The sequence below is a fragment of the Procambarus clarkii genome, chromosome 24 (assembly GCF_040958095.1).
Source record: "Procambarus clarkii isolate CNS0578487 chromosome 24, FALCON_Pclarkii_2.0, whole genome shotgun sequence".
Taxonomy (NCBI): Eukaryota; Metazoa; Arthropoda; class Malacostraca; order Decapoda; family Cambaridae; genus Procambarus; species Procambarus clarkii.
Genome location: NC_091173.1, coordinates 22,469,849 through 22,480,941, shown reverse-complemented (window position 1 = coordinate 22,480,941; position 11,093 = coordinate 22,469,849). Strand labels below are relative to the sequence as shown.

General features: G+C 47.3%; 1 protein-coding gene across 1 annotated transcript in view; it reads left to right on the top strand.

Annotated features, from left to right (window-relative positions):
- The first annotated feature begins 464 nt into the window (after nt 1-464).
- LOC138367977 (collagen alpha-2(IV) chain-like) overlaps nt 465-11,093 on the top strand; it is a 16,722-nt gene continuing 6,093 nt past the window's right edge. Inside the window, exons 1-2 of the mRNA XM_069330266.1 lie at nt 465-521; nt 4,536-5,338. Of these exons, the coding sequence (XP_069186367.1) occupies nt 465-521; nt 4,536-5,338 (860 nt within the window). The remainder of the gene's footprint in view (nt 522-4,535; nt 5,339-11,093) is intronic.

The window sequence follows — 11,093 nt, the reverse complement described above, 5'->3', positions numbered from 1 at the left end:
ATCCTAACAAGTGAGTTTATGTTTAGCATGTTTAGGGATTGAAACGGGGAGGGGGGGGGGGTCCTGAGTGTTGTTTGAAAGCCGAGTTTGTTATTGTTCTGATTGCAAATTTTTGTTGAGTGATGATGGGCTTGAGGTAGTTTGAAAAGGTTGAGCCCCATGCACAGATACCATATGAAAGATTGGGACAGATTAGTGCATAGTACAGTGAGAGGAGAGTGGAGTTTGGAACATAAATAGCCTTTGCTTTTCACAAAAGCGTTGGGTTTTCTGTGAGAAGAAAACGTAATTCTAAGAGTTGCGTCTAACTGTCTAAGCTGTGTGCGCAACGAGCCGAGCGGGGGTACTTAAATGCGTGCCCATGGACTTGGCGACCTCTGTTTCGCCGCCTTCCACAGCCACTTCACATACAAAATGGTTTGGCGTGTGCCCAGCGCCGACGCTCTTCCACCATCCTGTTACGCATGGACTACGACAAGTACCTTAGACACTTGACACTTAGACTCAAGTACCTTAGACAAGTACCTTAGCACTTGGTGAGTACCTTAGTACTCACCAAGTGTCTGCCTATAGCTGGATTGAGAGGGGGGGGGGGTCTGTAGTTGACAGAGACTGTCCCGCCCTGCCGGCCGACAGCCTCCCTGGCTAGGCCGTCTTCTCTGCTCTCTGCAGGCTCGTCTGCTATTCCTCTCTCACCCTATGCTCTGCTCTCCGAGTATATATTGGGGAACCTAGTAACTAACTCCGCCCACAAGTAGATAGCCTCAGGCACTCTACCAAGCCACTCCTTAAACGTCGGCATGTTTGAAGGCTACCAGGCTCCAATTATAAGATTAGCAGAAGCAAGGTGAAATTCGCATTATCTGACCTCAGGTCACTTGGTGGTCATTAACTCTTAGAGGTGTGAGTTTCAGGCCGACCAAACTGGCGCCTTCTCAAATCCCTGTCTGTGACTCATGTATCTCTATGTATTTTAAATACAACTAAACCAAACACCTTTACAGTGTTACAGGGAGTGGGGGTGTGCGGGTTCGTTTTCTTGGCCTACGGGCTCCTTCCCCAGCCACCTGGCTCTCTTCTGGACCTAAGGGCTCTATTCCAGGCACGCTGGCTCTGCCCCAGGCCTGCGGGCTCCATTCCGGGCATATGAGCTCCTTTACAGTCCTACGGGCTTTACACCAGGCCATGGGCTCTATTCCACTAAGGGCTCCATTCTCACCCTACGGGCTCTATCCCGGCCTGCGGGCCCTCTTCCAGGCCTAGGGCCCTATTCCGGGTCTTCGTGCTCTTTCCAGGCCCACGAGCTTTTTTTCCAGGCCTGCGGACTCTATTCCGGGCCTTCGTGCTCTTTCCAGGCCCACGAGCTCTTTTTCCAAGCCTGCGGGCTCTATTCTCGGCTTATGGGCCTACTCTGCTCCTCCATGCTCTATGTGGGGCCCCGCAGTTTCTCTAAGCCCCTGGCAGGGCCACTTCCCCGCAGTCTTATGCCCAGGCTGGGCCACTTCCGTTTCCCTGACACGGGCGCTTCCCTACGCCCACGTGGCCACCTCAGCCTGCTAGCCCCAGGCCCGGCCACTCCGTTTTACTGTCCTAGGCTGGGTCATTTCAGGTATTATGTCTTTGGGTAGACCATTTCAGCTTACTTATGTCCCAGCGAGGGCCACTTCAGTTTACTATGCCCCGGGGTGGGCCACTTCATCTATTGTGCCCCAGGACGGGGCCACTTCGTTTATTATGTCCCAGGACGGGATCACTTCGTTTATTATGTCCCAGGATGGGGCCACTTCGTCTATTATGCCCATGGGCCGGGGCCACTTCGTTTATTATGTCCCAGGACGGGGCCACTTCATCTATTGTGCCCCAGGATGGGGCCCACTTCAGATTATTATGCCCCTGGATGGGGCCCACTTCAGATTATTATGCCCCAGGATGGGGCCCACTTCAGATTATTATGCCCCAGGATGGGGCCCACTTCAGATTATTATGCCCCAGGATGGGGCCCACTTCAGATTATTATGCCCCAGGATGGGGCCCACTTCAGATTATTATGCCCCAGGATGGGGCCCACTTCAGATTATTATGCCCCAGGTCGGGGCCACTTCAGTTTCTGATGCCCCAGGTCGGGGCCACTTCAGTTTCTGATGCCCCAGGTCGGGGCCACTTCAGTTTCTGATGCCCCAGGTTGGGGCCACTTCAGTTTCTGATGCCCCAGGTCGGGGCCACTTCAGTTTCTGATGCCCCAGGTCGGGGCCACTTCAGTTTCTGATGCCCCAGGTCGGGGCCACTTCAGTTTACTATGTCCCAGGGTGGGCCACTTCAGTTTACTATGTCCCAGCGTGGGCCACTTCAGTTTACTATGTCCCAGCGTGGGCCACTTCAGTTTACTATGTCCCAGCGTGGGCCACTCCAGTACTTATGTCCCAGGGTGAGCCACTTTAGCTTACTATGTCCCAGGATACCTCTTTAGCTTATCTATGTCCAGCGTGAGCCACTTCAGTTTATTTTGGGCCAGGGTGAGCCACCTTAGCTTTTTATGCCCAGAGTGAGTCACTTCAGCTTCCCTATGTCCCAGCGTGAGCCACTGCAGTTTATTATGCCTCAGAGTGGGCGACTTCAGTTTCATGCCCAGATTGGGGGCGCTTCAGTTTCCTCTGCCCCGGGCTGGGGCCCCTCTTAAGTTATACGCCCTGGCTGGGGCCCCTCTTAAGTTATACGCCCTGGCTGGGGCCTCTCCATCTATGTGCTCCTGGTTGTGGTTTTGAATCTCTTCTTCAGTTATATGGCCACTGGCTGGTTATACGAAAACACTTCTTCAGTATTAGGCTCCTGGCAGGGCCGCTTCAGTTCTGCCCTGGCTAGGGCCTCTCCAGTTATACGCCCTGGGTGGACCTCTTCAGTTTTATGCTCCTGGCTGGGCCACTTCAGTTCCGCTCCTGGCTGGGCCTCTTCAGTTAAGCCCTGGCTGGGCCTCTTCAGTTAAGCCCTGGCTGGGCCACTTCAGTTCCGCTCCTGGCTGGGCCTCTTCAGTTAAGCCCTGGCTGGGCCTCTTCAGTTAAGCCCTGGCTGGGCCTCTTCAGTTAAGCCCTGGCTGGGGCCTCTTCAGTTAAGCCCTGGCTGGGGCCTCCTCAGTTATATTGCCCCGGCAGGGCCACTTCACTTTATGCTCCTTAGCTGGGACCGGCTTGCTATGCCCTTAGCTGGGCTCGGCTTTCTTTGCCCCTTAGCTGGGAACGCCAGTTGAGCCTTTAGCCGAGCCCGACAGTTAAGCCCCTTAGCTGGGCCCGACAGCTAAGCCCCTTACCTAGGCCCGACAGTTAAGCCCTTTAGCTGGGCCCGACAGTTAAGCCCTTAGCAGGGCCCATCAGTTTTACGCCCCTTAGCTGGCGGACGACAGTTGGAAGAGCTCCTCGGGTCCCCTCCTTCGCCAACGCACTGTTCCTGGGGGCAACGCTGTTCTTCGCTCTTGCTCCAGCGGGGGGCCCGTACTGGTCTTGGCTCTTTGTCCTGCGTCCTAGTACTATGGAGGGAGTAATTTGTGCTTCATTTGATTCCTCTAAAGCTTTATTTAAGTCTCTATTATTCCCTCCCTAATCAGCCTTGGTGCTATAATTATTATGGTATTATTTACTATATTATTAATATTAATACATACTCTACAGTTATTTTCAGTCTTATTTCGAGCATATATTGTTTTACAGTTTGGCATGCTACGTACTATTTGCAACTTACTTCCAGTGGCTCATCGCCGTTTTTATAAATAAATAAATAAATGTTTATTCAGGTAAAGTACATACATACAAGAGGTTATACAAAAATTGATAGATTTATAGATAGAGCTAGTACATACAATGCCTAAAGCCACTATTACGCAAAGCGTTTCAGGCAGGAAAAACATTAAAGACTGAAACTTAATACTAATTGAGATTAAAGTATAAAATGTGTTGAGAACAAATGAAAATAAAAATAAAAAAGGGGGGAACATGGCAGAAAAAGCAGCATAAATACAATTAGGTCGACAAACAGCGGTGTTTAAAAAAACAGACATGGGTTGACAATAGAGGGGTAAGGTAGGTTACAGGGAATTTATTAGGTAGTGCTTCGTTTTTATCTTAAACTGGTTGAGAGAGGTACAGTCTTTAACATGGTTGGGAAGGTCATTCCACATTCTGGGCCCCTTGATTTGTAGAGCATTTCTAGTTTGATTAAGTCGTACTCTTGGAATATCAAAACGGTATTTGTTTCTGGTGTGGTGCTCATGGGTTCTGTTACAACCTTCAATGAAGCTTTTGAGGTCAGGATTGGCATTACAGTTCAGCGTTTTATATATGTATAATACACATGAGAGAATGTGCAGTGACTTAATGTCTAACATATTCAGAGATTTGAGTAGGGGTACCGAGTGATGTCTGGGGCCTTTTGACATTGTTTATATTATATTATTTTAATGCTAACTCTTATTATCAAGGTTCATGTTCAGTTTACTTTTATGCGCTAATTCATTATTACGGGATTGCCTTTAACATTTATGGGCTCAGTTTCCAATTGGGTTGGGTTTCCGGCCGTTGAAGTCCAGCTGCCGGTGTTCCAGCCGGCGGTGTTCGGCTGATGGGGTTCCCAGCTGGCGTTGTCCAGCCGCTGATGTACCGGCTGATGGGGTTCCAGCCGATAATCCAGCGGCTGATGTCCCAGTTGGCGGTGTTACAGCAGAGGATGTTCCAGCCGCTGATGTTCCAGCTGCTGATGTATCAGCTGATGAGGTTCCAGCAGCTGATGTTCCAGCTGCTGATGTTTCCGCTGATGAGGTTCCAGCCGATGATCCAGCAGCTGATGTTCCAGCTGAAGTTGTTCCAGTCGCCGATGTTCCAGCTGCTGATGTTCCGGCTGGCGGTATTCCAGCTGAAGTTGTTCCAGCCGCCGATGTTCCAGCTGCTGATGTTCCAGCTGATGAGGTTCCAGCCGATAATCCAGCAGCTGATGTTCCAGCTGAAGTTGTTCCAGTCGCCGATGTTCCAGCTGCTGATGTTCCGGCTGATGTGGTTCCAGCCGATAATCCAGCAGCTGATGGTCCAGCTGGCGGTGTTCCAGCCGAGGTCGTTCCAGCTGCTGATGTTCCGGCTGATGAGGTTCCAGCCGATGATTCAGCAGCTGATGTCCCAGCTGCCGGTGTTCCAGCTGAGGATGTTCCAGCCGCGGATGTTTCAGCTGCTAATGTTTCGGCTGATGAGGTTCCAGCAACTGATGTTCCAGCTGGCGGTATTCCAGCCGAAGATGTTCCAGATGCTGATTTTCCGGCTGGTGAGGTTCCAGCTGATGATCCTCCTGCAGCCGTTCTGGCAGTGTCCAGCTGAAGATGTTTCAGCTGCGATGTTCCAACTGCCGATGTTCCAGTTGGCGTGTTTCAGCCGAAGATGTTCCAGCTGATGATGATCCGGCCGCTGAAGTCCAACTGCTTTTTTTTTTACACACAAAGGTGTGTAAAATTGCTTGCGGGCTTGCAAGTTCGAATGCTTTTTCTAGATCAAGGAAGATCACTATAGCTGGACCCGAGTTAACTGTTCCTAGTAATGTTGCTATGCAGTTGGCAGTACCTACTCCTCTAGTGAAGCCAAATATGTGTTATGCAGGTCTCCAGTCTTCCACAGTAGCCTATTTAAGACCATCCGTTCTGCAGTTTTACTAATGCATGATGTTAATGAAATGGGTCTGTAATTGACAGGTTCTTTCGGCTTAGGAATCGGTATGATGTCTGCTTTCTTCCAAGAGGTTGGTAGTTTGCCTTGCTGCCAAGATGCATTGATGACGTCCAATATTCCTTGTTCTCCAGCAGGACCTGCATGTGCTACCATTGAGTATGTAATGTTATCAGCACCTGGTGCAGTGTCCTTAACACCTTTTTTGGTTCTGATTAGTTCTTGTGTGGTGAAGGGACAGTCACATTCGTCATTTATAGCTATGCTCTCATGAATGACTGTCATCCTCTCTTGTTTTAATTGTTCTTGCTGCCTTCGGACCATTGCAGGAAGCTTATATAAAGCTGTTCTTTCTGCAAATTGGAGAGCAAGTCTCTCAGCCTCCTGCAATGGTTGAACACATGCCTGTGGTCGGGCTGGTCGACCTGATATAGTTTTAATCTGACTCCATATCTTGCCAAGACTACTATGTTCATTTAGAGTTTGACACCACTCAAACCATCTTGCCTCCTTTACTTCTCTAGAAACTCGTCTTGCTTCAGATATCACCGCTCTTAGCAGACTTCTTCCTTCTGGTGTGGGGTTTCTCTTGAGATGTTTTCTGAAGATGTTGACTCTGTGGTTCTGTTCTTTAATTTCATTACTATAGAACCAATAGTTCTTTCGTTTTGTGTTTCCTGTGATAATGATTGGAATAGCTTTGTTTGCAGCAGCTGCAATGGCTTCCTGCAGATTGGTCTCGTGTATGTTCAAATCCTCAGGTGGCGTGTATGTTGTATACCATTTTTCAAGTTCCTCTTGGTATATATTCCAATTGGCCTTTCTTAAATTCCACCTAGGTTGTGCAGGTGGTGTAGGAGGTCGTTCTATGTTTAGTGTTGTGACAGTAGTATAGTGGTCACTGGTGATCACCGGGTCTACTTCCCACTTCGCCTGATGCTTGAGTACTGTTGAGATTAATGTAAGATCAAGGGAACCTCCTAGAATGTGAGTGGGTTCCCCAGTGTTGAGAAGTGTAATCTCAGGTACTTCTCGCAGAGCTGCAGCTAAATGGCGCCCATCTGCATTGGCTGGCCCAGTCGCACCTAACTCTTGTTGATGAGCATTAAAATCCCCAGCAATAATTACATTTTCCAGCGTGGCCAAGGCAAGCACTGCCTCTGCTTCTAGTTTACGTCTAGGGGGCTTGTAGACGTTGTATATGAGGAGCTCAATATTAACCATATTCACTGTTACTGCTAATACCTCTACTCCATCCCCACATGAAACTGGGTCTATTTTCTTGCTGGGTAAGGTGTTCCTGACTAGGGTCATTAACCCTCTTTGTCTCCCCTGCTCATACGGTATAACATAGTGCTGATATCCAGCTAATCTGAAGGATTTCGTGGCGGGGAAAAGAGTTTCTTCCAAAACGATTATATCTGCTTTCGTGCTGATTGCAGCCTCCTGAAGTGTGTGGTTTTTATTCCCAAGACCTTGTATGTTCCACTGCAGTATTCGTAATGGCCAGACGACGGTTACGGTTGGTGTTGCCTGTTCTACCAGAACTCCTCTTCGGGATCGACCTCTATATTCTCCACCTCGCAAGTCGTGTTGCTGCATGTCGGACTGCATTGATTGCTCGTGGTCATCCCCGGCATTGTTGGAACCTGTGCATAACTGTGGTCCATCACTTTGCTGTTGGTATTGTTGCATGTCGGACTGCATTGATTGCTCGTGGTCATCCCCGGCATTGTTGGAACCTGTGCATAACTGTGGTCCATCACTTTGCTGTTGGTATTGCTGCATGTCGGACTGCATTGATTGCTCGTGGTCATCCCCGGCATTGTTGGAACCTGTGCATAACTGTGGTCCATCACTTTGTTGTTGTATTGCTGCATGTCGGACTGCATTGATTGCTCGTGGCTGTTTCTTGTGTTGTTGGAACCTGTGCATCTCTGCTGTTCAATACGTCTTTGTTGGTTGGTGTTTGCATATCAGACTGTATTGGCTGTTGTTGTCTGACTCTTGTGTTGTAAGATTCTGTTGATCTTGGGTGGTCACTGCTTCTTGCAGTTGCTGTTGTAAATGTTGATGTTCTGGTGTCTGGACTACCCGACTGTTGTTGGTAGTCTGTATGTCCATGTTGCGTTGTTTGTCCTCTTGTGCTCCGTCTTGTCTCAGACTGTCTATGTCTTGTGTAACTGTGGTCTGCTGCACGATCTTGTCCATTATCACACAAGTGATTTCTTGAGTCTGTTGCTGTGAGGCGTTCTGCGTCATCTGTAGGCAATTGATAATGGTCTCTGCCATGATCTTCACCATGTTTTTCAGCTGGACCTCGGGGGTAAAACTGTATATCTGTTGTCTTGATTCCGAAAGTAATTGTTTTTTGCTCTTTTGCAATTGCTGTATTTCTGCAGCACTTTTGTGTATTTTCTGATTCAGAATTAATAGATTCGGGAAGTTTTGCTCTGTGAGAGTGTGTGTGTGTTGTGGCTGTGCACGAGTGTTCCAGACGTTGGTGTTGGTGTATGTAGTGCTGATCTGTGTGTTTATCCTGGCCTGAGCTGTCTGCACTTTTTCTTTCCGTGCAGAGCAGGTTGTGCTCCAGGCATGATGTTTGCCTCCACAATTTGAACATTTGGCTGTTGTGGTCTGGTTTGCCTTGTGCTTGGCTATGCAGTCTTTGGTTGGATGTCTCAGACTGCACACTCCGCATCTCTCCTGTCCGGTGCTGCGTGATTGATGGTGGCCGTATTTCTGACACCTGAAGCAGCACAGGGGTCCCGGGACGTATGGTCTCTGTCGGTATGTTCCCCAATTTCCAAGATTGAATGTTTCTGGCACATGTCCCATGACGGTCATTAGAACCTGACGTGTCGCTGCCTTGTCTACTTTTGTGCGACATTGTTCTGCATTCAGGATTTGCTTGTGTTCTAGTATTGGATCCAGGGGAAAGTCGATTGGGTATCCCAAAAGCACGACTCGTGTGCGTCTTTTTTATGTTTAGTGTAAGTTTGTTGGTTGACATTCATGAGTGGACTTTTATTAATTCACTGTTGACAATATTATTTAGTGTGTGTGGGTTGGGGTCAGAATAGTTGAGGGTAGTATTGCCAGCAAATAATATAGGTTTAAGAATGTTAGAAATATTTGGCAAATCATTGATGTATATAAGAAATAGGAGAGGTTCTAGGATGCTGCCCTGTGGCACCCCTACGGTTAATGGTAGAGTAGGAGAGATTATATCATTGATGGCTACATATTGGTGTCTGTCACTAAGATAGGATCGGATATAGTCTAGGGCAAGGCCTCGGATTCCATAATGGTGGAGTTTAAGTAAGAGGGAGTTGTGGTTAACAGTATCAAAGGCCTTTATCAGGTCAATGAAGATTCCGATTGGAAACTCATTTTTGTCAAGGGCTGAGTAGATTATATCAAGCAGACTAATAATTACATCATTGGTACTGTTTTGGGAGCAGAAGCCAAACTGACAGGGATTTAGTATGTTGAATTTTACGAGGTAGGAGTAGAGCTGTTTATACAGAATTTTTTAAAATATTTTTGATAATATAGGTTGATATGATTTTGGTCTGTAATTGTTTATGTCTGCTGGATTGCCTGCTTTATGAACTGGCGTTACTCGTGTGTTTTGAAGGATATCAGGGAAGGTATTTGAGATTTGTTGAATAGCAGAGCTATGTTTTTTATTATTATTCACAAGCTTAGATATACACAGCACTTTGCTGCTGCACAATTCTACATGAAAGATTACACAGTGTAGATCAAAACTAGTTATAAGTTCACCAAATATTTCAATCTCAGAGGATGGCAAGTCATACATGGAATCAGGGGAGAAAATACGAGCCTCAATACAAAAACAAATCAACTCTGACTAAAAACCAGGTGAGAACATAAAATGTGCGGCAGATGTATAAGGTATATGTGGAGTGTGCGGCTGATGTATAAGGTATATGTGGAGTGTGCGGCTGATGTATAAGGTATATGTGGAGTGTGCGGCTGATGTATAAGGTATATGTGGAGTGTGCGGCTGATGTATAAGGTATATGTGGAGTGTGCGGCTGATGTATAAGGTATATGTGGAGTGTGCGGCTGATGTATAAGGTATATGTGGAGTGTGCGGCTGATGTATAAGGTATATGTGGAGTGTGCGGCTGATGTATAAGGTATATGTGGAGTGTGCGGCTGATGTATAAGGTATATGTGGAGTGTGCGGCTGATGTATAAGGTATATGTGGAGTGTGCGGCTGATGTATAAGGTATATGTGGAGTGTGCGGCTGATGTATAAGGTATATGTGGAGTGTGCGGCTGATGTATAAGGTATATGTGGAGTGTGCGGCTGATGTATAAGGTATATGTGGAGTGTGCGGCTGATGTATAAGGTATATGTGGAGTGTGCGGCTGATGTATAAGGTATATGTGGAGTGTGCGGCTGATGTATAAGGTATATGTGGAGTGTGCGGCTGATGTATAAGGTATATGTGGAGTGTGCGGCTGATGTATAAGGTATATGTGGAGTGTGCGGCTGATGTATAAGGTATATGTGGAGTGTGCGGCTGATGTATAAGGTATATGTGGAGTGTGCGGCTGATGTATAAGGTATATGTGGAGTGTGCGGCTGATGTATAAGGTATATGTGGAGTGTGCGGCTGATGTATAAGGTATATGTGGAGTGTGCGGCTGATGTATAAGGTATATGTGGAGTGTGCGGCTGATGTATAAGGTATATGTGGAGTGTGCGGCTGATGTATAAGGTATATGTGGAGTGTGCGGCTGATGTATAAGGTATATGTGGAGTGGAGCAAATCAGACACTCTTGTTGGAGTGCATCAGACACTCTTGTTGGAGTGCATCAGACACTCTTGTTGGAGTGCATCAGACACTCTTGTTGGAGTGCATCAGACACTCTTGTTGGAGTGCATCAGACACTCTTGTTGGAGTGCATCAGACACTCTTGTTGGAGTGCATCAGCAGAACTGACATTTCTCCATTTATTAAAAATTACTGGTAGTGTAGTCTGTGAACTATTGGATTTATTTTTAAATTCAATTACATACAATGATGTAATTGTGCTTCATTGTTTAGTTTGTTGTGCACCCCATACTCCTCCTGTGAGTGAGGAGTATGTGTACTGCACACCATACTCTTCCACTCACAGGAAGAGTATGGGGTGCACAATAACTAACGCTCACAGGAAGAGTATAGGGTGCACAATAACTACCACTCACAGGAAGAGTATGGGTTGCACAATAACTACCACTCACAGGAAGAGTATGGGGTGCACAATAACTACCACTCACAGGAAGAGTATGGGGTGCACAATAACTACCGCTCACAGGAAGAGTATGGGGTGCACAATAACTACCACTCACAGGAAGAGTATGGGGTGCACAATAACT